Source organism: Rhododendron vialii, chromosome 1a (assembly GCF_030253575.1).
Source record: "Rhododendron vialii isolate Sample 1 chromosome 1a, ASM3025357v1".
NCBI lineage: Eukaryota > Viridiplantae > Streptophyta > Magnoliopsida > Ericales > Ericaceae > Rhododendron > Rhododendron vialii.
In genome coordinates, this window is record NC_080557.1 from 14,257,921 (window position 1) to 14,274,120 (window position 16,200).

At 38.1% G+C, this 16,200-nt stretch overlaps 1 protein-coding gene across 1 annotated transcript; it reads right to left on the reverse strand.

The window, feature by feature from the left end:
• Positions 1 to 10,885: 10,885 nt before the first annotated feature.
• On the reverse strand, positions 10,886 to 11,821 carry LOC131328512 (uncharacterized). The gene is made up of 2 exons (XM_058361453.1): positions 11,512 to 11,821; positions 10,886 to 11,307 (listed from the first exon to the last, which is right to left on the reverse strand). The coding sequence occupies exons 1-2, from the start codon at positions 11,819 to 11,821 to the stop codon at positions 10,886 to 10,888; spliced, it is 732 nt and encodes a 243-aa protein (XP_058217436.1).
• Between the last annotated feature and the right edge of the window lie 4,379 nt (positions 11,822 to 16,200).

Consider the following 16,200-nt stretch of genomic DNA (forward strand, 5'->3'; position numbering starts at 1 on the left):
AGCAAACTTCTCAATCTGCGAAAAACATCTTCTTTGAGAGGCTTGGTGAAAAATATCGGCAACTTGATGATCTTGTGACTTCACAAACTTGAACTCCACCTCCTTCTTGGTCACGCATTCTCTAATAAAATGATACCTTGTATCGATGTGCTTGCTTCGATCATAAAACACTGGATTTTTTCCCAATACTAGTGCCGATTTGTTGTCAATGTAAATCTCTGTTGACTCCTCTTGAGACAATTGAAGTTCTTTCAAGAGACAATTGAAGTTCTTTCAACAAACATCTAAGCCAAATAGCTTGACAAACACAAGATGTTGCAGCAACATATTCGGCTTCATAAGTTGAAAGTTTGACAATAGGTTGCTTCTTTGAACTCCATGCAAATGCCGTTGCTACCATGAAAAAAACAATCCGGTAGTACTTTTTCTATCATTCACGTCTCCACACGGCCCAATCGCTATCATAATAACCTACTAGTTTGGAATCGTTAGAAAAAGAATACAACCCAAAATTAAGAGTACCTTTAAGATAACGTAGTATTCTCTTCACCGCTTTGAAATGGGTCATAGTAGGAGCTTCTATATAGCGACTTACAAGTCCAACACCAAAAAGAATATCCGGCCAGCTGCATGTAAGATATCTCAACTCCCAACAAGACTCTTGAATAGAGTAGAATCCACCTTTTCACCATCATCGAGTTTTGTTAATTTTATTCCAACTTCAACGGGTGTGATCACTGGCTTGCAATCTTCCATCTTGAACTTATTTAAAATTTTCTTAGCATAACCTTCTTGAGATATAAAAATACCTTCATCTGTTTGCTTCACCTCAATACCAAGATAATATGCCATGAACCCAATATCCGTCATCTCGAACTCCTTAGCCATTGCTTTCTTCAATTCCTCAAACATCTTGGGATTATTTCCTGTGAAAATCAAATCATCCACATATAAGCAAGCAAAGAGCACATCTCCATTTTCATTCACCTTTGCATAGAGAGCATGTTCATGGGGACACTTGGTGAAACCATGAGCTTGAAAATAGTAATCAAGTCTACTATTTCAAGCTCTTGGTGCTTGCTTCAAAGCATATAATTATAACGCCTTCTTCAACTTCAACACTTCATCTTCATGATTTTTCACAAAATATCCCATGGGTTGATCAATATATACCTCCTCTTCAAGAAAACCATTCAAAAAAGTTGATTTCACATCCATTTGATAAATTTTCCAACCAGTAACAGCGGCAAAAGAAATAATTAAACGAATTGTTTCCAAACGGGCAACCGGAGCAAATACCTCATCATAGTCAATACTTTGTCTTTGTTTGTAACCTTTTGGCGACCAACCTTGCTTTGTACCTTTCATTTTCTCCTTTTGCATTTCTCTTTATCTTATACACCCATTTGACTACAATTGCTTTTTGGCCTTTCGGAAGTGTGGTTAGCTCCCATGTACCGTTCTTTTCAATTGATCATTGTATCTCCTCATCCATTGCATCTCTCCACCTTTTATTTTGTGTCGCTTCCTCAAAATCTATAGGCTCACTATTGGAAAGGAGGCAAAAAAATGTCAAATCACTAATTATTGGAGTTACCTCTTTCGTAGTGTCGTAGATTTCTTGAAGTCCTCTCATGCGAGGCGGTCTTGCACTTGAACCTGATTCGGAAGATGATGGACTGGCTTGTACATGAGTTGGACCTGGTGGTGAAGGTGGGCGAGAAATGGCTGGCTCCATGACATCATTACCTTGCTCTTCTTCCTCCAAGAATGGGAAAAACCATAGTCTTCTTCGGGATTACTCCAATCCCATTCACTTTCTTCATCAAACTTCACATCTCTACTAATGACAATTTTTCCACAGCTTAGATTGTAAAGCTTGTAACCTTTGCTTCTTGAATCATACCCAATGAAAACAAATTTCTCACTCTTTTCATCTAGTTTGGTTCGTTTCTCATCTGGTACATGCGCATATGCAATACTCCAAAAAATGGGCAAATGAGAAACACTTGGCTTGAATTGTCCCCATTCTTCTTGTGGCGTTCTGTTGCCAACACTTCTAGTAGGACACTGATTCAACAAATAGATTGCACAGTCAATGGCTTCCGCCCAAAACTCTTTGGGCATTTTCTTGCTCTTTAACATACTCCCATCCATGTTGAGAATGGTTTGGTTTTTTCTTTCCGCAACCCCATTTTGTTGTGGTGATCTCAGAACCGTTAGAGGATAGCAAATTCCATTTTCTTCGCAAAAAAATTGAATTCATTTGATGTAAATTCACCACCTCTATCGGATCATATTGCATTGACTTCATACCCACTTTGCTTTTCAACGAAGGCCTTAAATTTTTAAAAAACTCCAAGAACTTCAAATTTTTCCTTCAAAAAATACACCCATGTTTTCTTGCTAAAATCATCAATAAATAGCAGAAAATACTGGCTCATACTGAATGAGTGTGGATTGATAGGCCCGCAAACATCGGAGTGAATAAATTAAAGGGGCTTGCTAACTATTGAAATTGCTTCTTTTGGAAAACTTCTTCTTGATTGTTTGCCAAAAAGACATCCTTCACAAAGTTGATGTGGATGGTTAAAGGAAGGTAGTCCATTTACTATCTTTTTCTGAGACAACGCCGTTAGTCCTCTGAAATTCAAGTGCCCAAAACGAAGATGCCACAACCAAGAAGGATCCTTGACTCAACTTTGCGAAGACATAGCCTCATCATTTTGAAGATTGAGCAAAAACATCCGGTTTCTTGTCGTGGGTACTTTTGCACCCAAAGTTCCAACTTCATCTCTTATTGAAAGACTATGGTCTCGCATAGAAATATAATAGCCTTTCTCCGAGAGTTGCCCCAAACTCAAAATATTACTTTTCATGTTGGGCACATAACAAACATTGAAAATTATTTGGTGTCTTCCATCCTTCAAACGAATCAAAATATTCTCTTTTCCTCCAACCGGAATTTGAGAAGAATCTCCAAAAGTGACTTTTCCGATAATGGATTCATCAAGCTCCATGAACATCTTTTCGCTCCCACACATATGGTTGCTTGCACCAATTTCTAGATACCACAAGTTCATGTCTCTCTTTTCTTCTTTCTTGTAAGCCAACAATAAAGTTGGCTCCACCTCTTCATGTTTGTCTTCAACAAAGTTCACTTGCTCTTCAAAAACTTCATTTCGACACTCGCCTGCATAGTGACCATATTGATTACAATTGTAACATTGAACTTGGGATTTATCATATCTTCTTTCTGAAAATCTATAATTATTTCCTCTTCCATGCCCTCTTGGATGAACTGTATTTTGACCTCTTTCATCCTTCTTGTTGGACAAATTTTTGAAATTACTTTCTCCTCTACTACGGCTTCATCCACCACGTCCACCGCGCCTCCACCTCGACCTCTTTGACTTTGCTCTTGCCTTCCTTCTTTTTCCTTAAAGCAAAATTTTGTTTGTAGCACTTGCGCCAACGACCCTTGTTTCTTCTTCTAAAGTCGTTCTTCATGGGTTTGCAACGATCCCATGAGTGTGTCAACTGCCAATGTGTCTAAATCTTTAGACTCTTCAATGGCTACAACAACATAGTAAAACTTCTTGTCTAAGGAACGGAGGATTTTTTCTTCCATGCAATTATCCTTCAAATCATCACCGTACCTTCGCAAATTATTCACAATAGTCAAAACTCTGGTGAAATAATCCGAAACCAATTCGGACTCCTTCATCTTCAAAGCTTCAAATTCACCTCTTAATGTTTGGAGGCGAACTTTCATCACCTTCTCAACTCCACCATGGGAAGTTTGGAGGATCACCCATGCTTCCCAGGAAGTTGTTGCATCGGCAATCTTTTGCAACAAAACATCATCCAAACATTGGTGGATGAGTGAAAGAGCTCTCTAATCCTTCTTCTTCATCACTACCAAAGCATCCCTTTGGACTTGAGTCAAAGCAGCTACATCTTCTGGTTGTGTAAAGCCTGTATCAACAAGCTCCCATAAGTCTTGCGATCCAAGAATCGCTTTCATGCAAATACACCAATTCTCATAATTGTCTTTGGTGAACCGTGGCATTTGAAATGGAATCATTCCATTAGCAGCAGCAATCTCTCCTTCTCTCTTTGACTCTAAGAGCCTAGTTCTGATACCACTTTGTTGGAGGCAAGAGCACACACACACAACTCACAATATGAAGAAGATGATAATTCTAGAGAATGCTTGGAATACTTTTATTCACTCATACTTGAAAACAAGGATTACATGTAAATTTATACTAAACACAACATGTAACCCACTGCTCTCTTAATAGGAACGTTTCACAATCCTAACTCCATTACTCTTGTAACTCTAATATAACTTTCACTATCAAAACATGAAACGACACAAAGGAAATATAACTCCCTATTTATTTATTAAAACGAGTTTATTTTCCAACAGTCTCCCTCACCCATCACCAGAGTCGGCTTTGAAATAAAACTCAAGGTGCGGCTTGCCTTAGGCTCCTGAAAATTTATACAGGTCCCTCCTACTTTTGGATTTCTCATAATAGTAATCCAACAGAAACGGGCTCATATTTTAGTCCCAAAAAGGCAGGCCGGGCATTACCCATCACCCCACGCCACGCACAGCAGGTGTTGCCCTTGAAAACAATTCGCAATGGGAACTTCTTTCACATGGCAATTCAGTCTATTGAGGTAACATTTACATAATTAATCAGTCTAAATTATACTGTAGTTCTTTTATGGAGTATTTCGGAACTGATCCCACCAACCATAATCTTAGGTGGCATAACTACACCGTAAACTACAATCCCCTCTCATAGCTATTTTACACTTGAAGTTTTCACTTACAAAGAGGGTGACCCAAGTTAGTTTGCATGCCGTTAAGTTGCGTTTAATTTTAATTTGAGCTGCATAGGTGTTTACATCCTAAAATATACTACCCAATGAGAAAAATACACATGGCAATGAATAGGATATGAACCAATCAAAACATGTTATAATTGTACCAGAGATGCATGGAATTAAAGGTGGCAGTTATAATGTTATTTTAGTATTATACGGTATCGTTTAGATTGGAACGACCACGTTTTGCCATAAATCAAAAATCAAAGTAATTAATGACAGATGTCAAGCGGAGAACTAAGTATGGCAATTAATTAACTTCTTAATCATCGAACGATGTCATTTAATGACATCTCAGAGGAGTAATCAGTTATACTTGTTCATACATGTTGGAGCCTATTTTGAAGCACTAATTCTTGTTGCACAAGAATAGAAAACCCATGTTTTCCATAAATCAGTCACATCTTACAGCAACAATCGTGGGAAGTTGAAGAATCTGATGAGAAATCAAAGCTAGAAGTAGTTTGATGGCAATTACAACTGTTATTGGAGGGAAACAAGGCATTTCAAAGAAGATTTGAACACAGACTTGGGCGCCAAAATAGAAACATGAAGAACATGCAAGAAGAGTATACAAGCCCTTTGTCTATAAATCGAAGAAATGAAGGAAGAAAGAGGGATCTGACAAATTCGTCATCTGAAAACCCAAACAGAAATGGTTGCTTGGAGATCTAAAGTAGTTTAGGACTTAGGAATTAGTTCGAAATAGTTGTAGTTGTAGCAATAGTTGTAATTTCTTATCTTGCAAGTTGAAGATTTATTTGGATGTAAGTTTACTTTTGATTAAATTCAAATTATCTTACATTGATATGTCTCTTCTCTTGCTGAAATCTTAAGAGTAATCGTGTATAAGCTTGCTTTCGATTAGATTCAAGCTTACTTGTACTCAGTTATCTTTTCTGGTTTCTTGTTTAGAAGTATGTTGATTCAATTTTGGTTAATACCTTTTTAGAAAAATCCTCTTTATTGAGGTAATTGAATGGATAAAACAATTGCCTGATTAAGTTAGCTATTTCTAAGTTAATCTGAAAAAGATAGATTTATAATATTCTTTTCTGGCATGTCTACACACAATTATTTTGCCAAAGATTGTATTGATTTAGCAACAAACAATAGGAAAACCATTTTTCTGAATGGCAACACCAAACTAAAGAAATATGGTAACATTATTCTGAACAAACAAAAATATACGTAGTTCTTCAATGCTAACCTCAATTTAAACTCATCACACCATACCGGCCAGCATCAAAAAAAATAAAAGAAAAGAAACTAATTAATACAAGGACCATGAAAAAAAAAACCACATTACAAGGAATATTTAAACGGAACCAAATAATAGACCGAAAAATATAGCCACAGCCCATGCTTCTAAAACAACCGCAGCTTCTATATCAGCGTCACACAATTTCCTCTCGAAAATTATAGCCAACTGCCGACGAAAACAAAGATCAAACCTAGGATCACATGCAGTAATTCAATTAGATCGAGGCCGGTCACACACCATGCGTGTGCAAATTATTTTTGAACTCTTACTACAATTTGTTTGTGCGGTTTAATAATATATTCCTATATCTTCGAAATGGGTTTCCGTCACAAAAACGAAGTAAAATATCAAGAAAATAGAAGTAGTTTCAATTCAATTAGAAAAAGAACTACTCCATATGTCCCTTATTTAAAGTCCAGTATTTCATTTTGGGTTGTCTCTTAATAAGTGTCCATTTGGTAAAATTAGTAGGTAAAAGTTGGTGCATTGTCTATTTTGTCCCTAAAAGTAGATTCCATTTTGAAAAGTTAGTGAGTAAAAGTGTAATGATGATGGGTAAGTAGGGAAAGTGAAGGAAAAAATTGATGTGAAAGGTATAATGATGATGTCTTTTTAATAAGTTGGAGTTACGAAACAGAACACTTAAAAAGGGACGGATGGAGTAGTGATTAAATTCAACCCTCTCCTCCAAATTAAAAGGGGGGCAAATTAACAAAGAAAATAATAAAACTCACATGTTCCTGTGGGAAAATAGTGCGGAAAAATAGTAAACGATTTTACTAATTTCTGGAACTTACAACATGAACATGAATTCCAAAATCACAGAATATGAAATGTAGATATAAACTGTCAAAGAGTATTAGCAATTCTAAACCGAGACCCGTTTTGAACAACGGTGCCCTTAAGACAAATTCGTCGCCTCACCGATGCTGGAGGTTGTGTCGATGTTCGTCTTCCAGGGTTGACTCGGTTACCACTCAGCCGCCGGAGCACCGCCGTAGACTGCCCGTCGAACCAACTTGTGTCTGTACTCTTTCTCTCTCTCCCTCTCTCTCTCTCTCTCTCCCTCTCTCTCGAAAAGAACAATTGTATTGCAGAAGAATGCTTTGGATTGTTTCTGGCGTGGTTTTGTTGTGTTGAAACCAAAGGAAGAGATCTCCTTTTATAGCTAAAAGAGGAGCCTCTGCCATGAATGCTGCAATGATGGAGGAGCCTCTCAATCAATAGGGGAATTGATTCTGCAATTCAATTCTAAAATAAAACTGATACAGTTATTATTCCTGAAATTGAATACGCAATCATGGGTAATAACTATGGGTAATCAACCCAGCTTTGACCATCCAACCGTGCACTGTTGTTGGTCTAAAACCCACTTTGAGAGACAATTTCTCATTCATCTCTCAATGGAATTTGTTCATTCTTTCACCGGTTTAAACTCCTTGGCAAGGAGTATCTAAAACCACATGGGCCCACCTCACGCGGTGTGGGTCCCACCAAATTCTCTTTGGTTAAAATTTAATTTTTTCAACAATCCCCCACATGAATGAAATTGGCTGAATCCAACTCGGGAGACAAAGTTGACACGAAAGAGAGTACAATGGAAAAATTCTGCATAGGATAGGTAGCTTTTAGCCTTGAACATTCCCTTGTGAATACCTATCAGATTTATTGGTTGACCAGTGAACATGTTGTCTTGAACTGTTGTACCGTTTGTGTAAACCGAGACAACAAGCATCACATGAAACTTCTCCCAACATAGTTCAATTCTCACTGTTGGGTTCGTTTTGGCCATGACACCCATTCCTGGTTTTGCAAGTATTTTCTCGAGAATTTTGCCTTCCTAAATTCTCAAAGAAGCGGCCCCACTTCATACTCACATAGGTGACCTTTTTATACAGGGTATCCTGTTATACCCCGTCTGGCATTCCAGCGCATAATAGTCATTAAAAGCCAACGTTTAACCTATTTCCATTTGCAAGTACCACTGTTTCGCACCATAGGAATGAGCAAGAGAGCATGTCTCTATAGTGATCGTTCTCCGTTACTCGCAAGGAGGTTGTCCCATTGAACCTAGATCTTGGGATCTCCAGTCAGCTAGGTTGGGTTTCCTTCACTGTAACACGAGCGTAGCAGGCTTTAGTCCCATTCCTTTCGATGCTTTCTCAACTAACTCTTTGTTTAACCATTTGGTTAACGGATCCGCAATGTTGTCCTTTGACTTCACATAGTCAATAGTAACAAACCCAGTTGAGAGTAATTGTCTAATAGTATTGTGTCTATCACGGATATGCCTAGACTTACCATTATACATATTACTTTTGTGCCCTTCCTATTGCTGATTGACTATCGCAATGGATGCAAATTGCTGGCATAGGTTTCGACCATCTTGGAATATCTTCTAGAAAATGGCGTAGCCATTCCGCCTCTTCAGTTGCTTTATCTAAAGCAATGAATTCAGATTCCATCATAGAACGTGCTATACACGTCTGTTTTGAAGATTTCTAAGAGACAACTGCACTGCCAAATGTAAAGACATATCCACTCGTGGATTTCGAGTCTTTCATATTTGATATCCAGTTTGCATCACATTACCCTTATAGTACTGCAGGATATCTGGTGTAATGCAATCCCAAATCACGAGTATGCCTTAAATAGCGTAGTACTCTCACTATCGCCTTCTAGTGGTCATGTCCTGGATTACTCGTGTATCTACTCAGTTTACTAACTGAATAGGCTATGTCGGGCCTTGTACAGCTCATCAAGTATATTAGACTCCCAATTATCCGAGAACACTCCAATTGGGATACTCCTCCCCCCACATTCTTGGATAAGTAGAGATTCACATCCACAGGAGTCCTTTCTATACTCGTATCAGACTTACTGAACTTCTCAAGAATCTTATCGACATAATGAGACTGAGATAGTGCAAGTCCATAAGATGTTCTAGTGATTTTAACACCTAGAATTACATTTGCAAGACCTATATCTTTCATGTCAAACTTCGAGTTCAACATCTTCTTGGTAGATTTGATAATCTTGTCATTACTACCAACAATGAGCATGTCATCAACATAGAGACACAAAATGACATACCATTCGTCTGTGTCTTTGACATATACACATTTGTCACACTCGTTGATTGTGATACCACTTGACATCATAGCATTGTCAAATTTCTCATGCTATTGTTTCGATGCTTGTTTTAGACCATACAAAGATCTAACAAGTCTGCAGACTTTCCCTTTTTAACCTAGAGCAGAAAAACCCTCGAGTTGTTCCATGTATATTTCCTCATCTAAATCGCCGTTTAGGAAAGCTATCTTCATATCCATTTGAATGGATGTGATCCTAGTGACAAGAGAATAAGCATCAAAGTAGTCTAGGCCTTCTTTTTGTCTACACCCTTTAATGACAAGCCTAACTTTGTACTTATCTATTGATCCATCTGCCTTCATCTTCCTCTTGAAAATCCACTTGTAGCCCCAAAGGCTTACTACCAGGAGGAAGATCCACCAATTCCCACGTATGGTTTTACATAATGGAATCAATTTCATTCTTAATAGCCTCTCTCCACAAAGGACCCTCAGAAGAGCTCACAACTTTCTTGAATGTCCGAGGCTCACTTTCTAACAGATACGTTAGGAAGTCTGGACTAAAAGATGTTGATGTTCTAGCCCATTTGCTTCATCTAGGCTCAACATCACTCTCTTCCTCTTGGTCTTGACCGCTTTCATATGCAGTCTCCAAAGTCCGCTTTACGAAACTTGACTCTTCTATGGATCTATATGGAAATACGTGTTCAAAGAACGTCGCATTCCTAGATTCCATGATAGTGTTCTTGTGAATATCCAGTATCTCAGATTACACAAGAAATCGATAGGCAGTACAGTTATGTGCGTAACCAATAAACACACAATCAACAGTCCTTGGCCCTATCTTTTTCTTTTTAGGTGGAGGTACAACTACCTTTACGAGACACCCCCACATTCGAAGGTAACTGTAGGTAGGTTTCCTACCTTTCTACATCTCGTAAGGAGTCTTATTGACTTTCTTGCAAGGTACCTTGTTAAGTATATAATTTGCGGAGAGGATAGCATCCCCCCATAAGTTCCGTGGCAACCCAAAACTTATCAACATAGCATTCATCATATCTTTCAAGGTACAATTTTTTCGTTCAGCAATTCCACTTTGCTAAGGGGAATAAGGTGCAGTGGTTTGGTAGATAATTCCGTGTTGTGCACAGAATTCTCCAAGTGGTGATTCATACTCATCACCTCGGTCACTTCTCACCACCTTAATCTTTTTGCTAAGTTGATTCTCAACTTCATTCTAAGAAAGAATGAATTTGTCCAACGCTTCATCCTAGCTATTAAGCAAGTATACATAGCCATATTTGGTGCTATCATCGATGAAAGTAATAAAATACTTTCCACCAATTTGCGTTTGGACATACTTTAGATCACACACATCAGTGTGAACTAAATCCAATGGGCTCAGTGCTTCTTTCAACCGTTTGAAAAGAAGACCTAATCAATTTGGCTTCAACACAAGTCTCACACTTGTGTTTTTTATCAATTTGGAAAGCTGGAATGCGGTCTAAGTTAATTAACCTTCGCAAAGCATCATAATTAACATGACCTAGTCTACCATGCCACAAATTGGAAGACTCAAGCAAGTAAGCAACTGGGGATTTCATTTTATTAATATGTGGAATTACAGTCATTCCATTGAGCTTAAAAGACCACCGATCATATAGCCCTTTCCCACATATACCCCAGCCTTGGTGACAGTCACCCTATCCGCTTCAAACACCATGCGGAAGCCATGCTTGCTTAGTAGAGAACCAGACACCAGGATCTTACGAATGTCCGGCACAAACAGGACATTATTGAGAGTCAGCTCCTTGCCAGATGTCATCTTCAAGATTACCTTGCCGTGACCCTCAACCTCAGAGGTTGCAAAGTTCCCCATGAACAGCTTCTCACCGTTTGTAACCGGCTCGAAGGAGGTGAACAGCTTCTTCTCACAGCAAATGTGGCGGGTAGCTCCAGTATCAACCCACCACTCTTGAGGGTTTGACCCCACCATGTTCACCTTAGAGACCACCGCTGATAGGTTGACATCAGAGCCATCCTCCAGTTCTGCCAAATGCGCTCACGCCCTTGAGTTCGGAGGCTTGGTGCACTTTGAAGCACGGTGCCCAACCTTGTCACAATTGAAGCACTTCCCTTAAAACTGAAACATTTTCTTAGCAACGCCTCCTTTAGGTCCCAGCTTGACCTTTTTGCCTTTCTACATGTCAGATCGCTTTCCATGCTGATGCTTTTTCATTCTCGAAGACTGACCATGTTCCACAACATTAGCCTTAGCGGCGTAGGTGCTCCCTACCCTCCTTTTAGCCATCTTATTGTCCTCCTCAATGCGGAGCCTAACAATAAGATCCTCCATCGTCATAGCCTTTCGCTTGTGCTTCAAGTACAACTTGAAGTTTTTCCAACCAGGGGGCAGCTTTTCTATCATGCATGCCACTTGGAAAGGCTCACACAACAACATTCCAACCAGGGGGTAGATTTTCTTTGATCCGACATCCTTGGTTTTGTACTTTTTGTCTAGGGACTCCCACAGTTCCCTAGCCGACTTCTTCACGCAGTACATGCTGTAAATTAAAGTGCATCGTGCAAGCAATTCAGAACATAGTTCTTGCACAAATAGTCGTTCTCTTTCCAAGTGATTTCGTCCCTCAGGACTTGCATGTCTTGCTCATCTTTAGCAACGACAAGTGCATCCTCACTCAAAAATCTCGCAATGCTCAGAGTCGAGAGGTAAAATAGCATTTTCTGCTGCCACCTCTTGAAATCCACACCAGTGAATTTCTCGGGTTTCTCCCTGTGGTTCACAGGAACCGCATGCACCGCCGTTGGGATTGGAGGATTCTGAGCCAAAGTCACGGGAGGTTGCCCATTGTTGCCATTGGGGGTCCCGTTGCCACTTCCATTTCCAGTTTCGGTCGACATCTTTTCTGAAATTAAGATAAAAAACACAAATAAGTGATAAAGATCTTATTAATCAACCAGAAACCGAAAATTGCTGTGACTAATCGACTAATTAATATAGAAATCAGGATAGTTCCACAAAATCAATAGATATCATTAGCTTCAGAATCTCGGTTTATAGCCCCGTACTGTGAGATACAAGTTAGTCCAGAAACATATACGTAGTAACAGAAATATCAATTAAGTCTGTTGGTCAAAACAATGAATGTGCACTGATGTATAAACAATAACGGAAAACCTTTTCCTGGTACAGAGATAGGCATAACTTTGAAAGTCAAAAGTTTTATATCCATGTGCGTTCAATGCACTAAATAAATAGTAATAGTATTTGCCTTTACTCCTGGAAAAATCCAGTTTTGCAAGTTTGAAAAGTCAAATAAAGTATATCTCACCTAGCAAGTTTATAACAATGAATCTGCTGGTTTTTTTAAAGAAAAACAGGTAACAATTTTTTCCTTTAAACTAATCAAGTCCTACCGTTGCAAAAATTGAAGCACCCAATCATGAACAAATCAAGGCCTTGTAACCCACTGTACCGAGAATCAGAATGTTAGAAAATCTAATTAACTATTCAAGCCAATAAGATTCAAAATATCAAAAACCATGTACTGATCAGTAGAAGACAAATGAGTGAATCAAAACTATGAACACATATAACGAGTCACAACAGCAGTACTAGCATGCAATACATAAGCATATAATAATTTCCCAAAGATGTCAGTAGGAAACAAGTAGTATAAGTCCAAATAAAGACTACTAACTTTTTTAGAATTACACTAGCAATGAAAAGTCAAACCAATTGAACAAAAAACTTTGCTATTAATGAAACTGTTCAAAACCCGTGAGCACAAATTTTTTATTTTATTTTATTTCTTCAAAAGTACTACACTGAGAATGTAAACCAGTTAGCTAGAAACCAAATAGCATGCACGAACTAATCAAACAGGAGCACGTCAAACAGACCCACTACTGTCATTATGCAACAAAACACATGCACTACAGTTCGTGAAGATATCTCGAAACTTTCCCAGAACAGAACACCACTAGGCCAAAAAAACTGTTATGAAAACCGTGGATAAAACAAAACTTGTTTTTTCTGTTTTCGAACCTGTTGGTAAAATTCCAGAAACTGGTTTTCCAAAATAGAACCGAAACTATTTTTCCAAATGAGAAAATTTGTGTTAAGATTGTAGGAAAATAGTACGGTAAAAACAGTAAACGATTTTAATAATTTATGGGACTTACAACATGAACATGAATTACAAAATTACAGAATATGAAATGTAAACATAAACTGTAAAAAAGAGTATTGGCAATTCCAAACCGAGACCCGTTTTGTACAACGGTGCCCTTAAGACAAATTCGCCGCATCACCGGTGCTGGAGGTTGTGTCGGTGTTCGTCTCTCAGGGTTGACTCGGTTACCACTCAGCCGCAGGAGCACCGCCGTAGACTACCCGTCGAACCAACTTGATTGTGTCTATACTTTCTCTCTCTCGAAAAGAACAATTGTATTGCAGAAGAATGCTTTGGATTGTTTTCGGTGTAGTTTTGGTGTGTTGAAACAAAAGGAAGAAGTCTCCTTTTTTAGCTAAAGGAGGAGCCTCTGCCATGAATGCTGCAATGATGGAGGAGCCTCTCAATCAATAGGAGAATTGATTCTGCAATTCAATTCTGAAATAAAATTGATACAGTTATTATTCTTGAAATTGAATACTCAATCATGGATAATAACTATGGGTAATCAACCTAGCTTTGACCATTCAACTGTGCATTGTTGTTGGTCCGAAACCCACTTTGAGAGACAATTTCTCATTCATCTCCCAATGGAATTTGTTCATTCTTTCACCGGTTTAAACTCCTTGGCAAGGAGTATCTAAAACCCACTTGGGCCCACCTCACGCGGTGTGAGTCCCTCCAAATTCTCTTTGGTTAAAATTTTGTTTTTCCAACAGTTCCTTCTAAATATTATCTGTCCACAACCACGAAATGGACGCGAGTAGAAAGGGAGAGTTTTCAGTTAACATTTAGCCCAACAAACTGAAGCAGTTGGCGGAGATAACCAACTGGAGCTTGCTCAATTGGTCAGAATTCTTATATCTCACTAAGAGGTTAGGAGTTTGAGTATTTCCATTTGCGTGAGGGTGTTATTTTCTTTATATTTGTTGGGGTTATTTCTCTCCTTAATTGGGCTTATAGTTGAGTTGGGTTTATGTATCATGTTGGTTTAGTTGTTGGGATTGATTATCTCATAAACTCTCACACAATAGATATAATGTCCCGTGATTTGTACTTTACACTTCATATATGATATAATGATCTCTTCTACCAATTGGCAAACCAAAAAGTTCTGGAGGGGGGAAATTTAATATAGTAATTGTTCTTCCGCTAATGCCCTTACGCCTCGTTTGATTTGCGGATTAATTTCATCCTTAATTTTCTCGATTCTATGTTTAATCCGCGTGGAATTACTTATGGAATAAGGAACACTTTTTTAATAAAAAAGTATTTGAAAAGCGTCGAAAAAAGAAAGCTTTCAAAAATCAAAACATCTTGAACGACGCTTGAAAATTAACTAGAACTGCTTTGGACACCGATGGTGCGTGCACTGACGGTGCACATATCGGAACGCGGGGCCCACTCAAGTCGCAATTAATTGCTATCTTTTCTTAATACGTACCCATTTTGCTATCTTTCATACATACCGGCATGTAGGCCCCACTCCGGATTCCGTATGGAAATGAGTGAAAGTAAAATTACCAAGATAATCATTTGCTTTCATTCACTTCATTTGAATTTTACAAAAGGAACAATTCCAAGCCCACTTGCTGATGAGTAACTACATGTATATATGGGTCACACCAGATGCATGACTCACAAGCAAAGCAGCTTCCTTTTATATATATATATATATATATTCTATCAAATTAATTGTAACTATTTTTAGCTTCTTTCCTTCATCATGCAATAAATTAAGCACTTTGAAACTGAAATACTCCAAAGGTGGTAGAATTAAAGGAGTAGTTTTATGTGAATTATTCTGTCTAAGACTTGTAAGGGTAGAGGCGGATTGGGAGACCATTTTCAAGAGTAGACATGGGATCGACAATCATCTTCTCGTTAGGAATCATCTTTTCCCATTTGAACCTTCTCACCAAGTGATGCATGAACATGAGTATTTCCATGTCGGGCGTATTCTTTTCCGGGGCACATCCTTGCCCTCCACCAAAGGGCACGAATATCTACAGAGCCGGTCCAGACCCCTCAAATCTCGAGCGATCAAATTTCAATGGGTCTGGAAAGAATTCAGCATTCCTGTGGGTTGAATGCACACTTCCGTATATCTGAATATCAATAGAATAGGAAATATAAATATTTATAACAAAATAATTTTCAGCTTTTTAAGTAGACGACATGTTAATTAGTTGAACGAATAAAATTAAGTCAACAAGCCTAGAAATGTTCACATCAAAGTTCGTACCAATCAAAAAAAAAAAAAAGTTCGTACCAATCCTACTTAATTATCACAGAAAAACGAAAACAAAAAGTCTACATGCCAATAGTTCTTGGCTCATTAGAAAGCCAAGATCCCTTTACACAGCAATAACCAACTGGGTATGCCTTTTAATTCTTGTTGACGTATTGATTTCAAAATATACCAAAAATATGTTTTGTAATTCTTGTTGACGTATCAATTTCAAAATACCCCAAAATTGGGTATGCCTTTTAATTCTTCTTGATGTATTAATTTCAAAATATCCCAAAAATGTGCTTTTTAATTCTTGTTGACGTATCAATTTCAAAATACCCCAAAAATTGGGTATGCCTTTTAATTTTTGTTGACATATCAATTTCAAAAGACCTCCAAACTGGTATGCCTTTTAAAGTTATGATTTAACAGCAAAAACACTTGCTAGCAAATTTTATCAATTTAACGGAATTTGACGTAAATGGTATATTTAAATAACGGATGATAACTTCG

Bases quoted from the DNA above. Each gene is read 5' to 3' on its own strand.
- LOC131328512 (XM_058361453.1), bottom strand. From the start codon at position 11,821: ATGTACTGCGTGAAGAAGTCGGCTAGGGAACTGTGGGAGTCCCTAGAC. The intron at 11,308-11,511 runs GTCAGTCTTCGA...CGCATTTGGCAG, and splicing joins GGCTAATGTTGTGGAACATG to AACTGGAGGATGGCTCTGAT.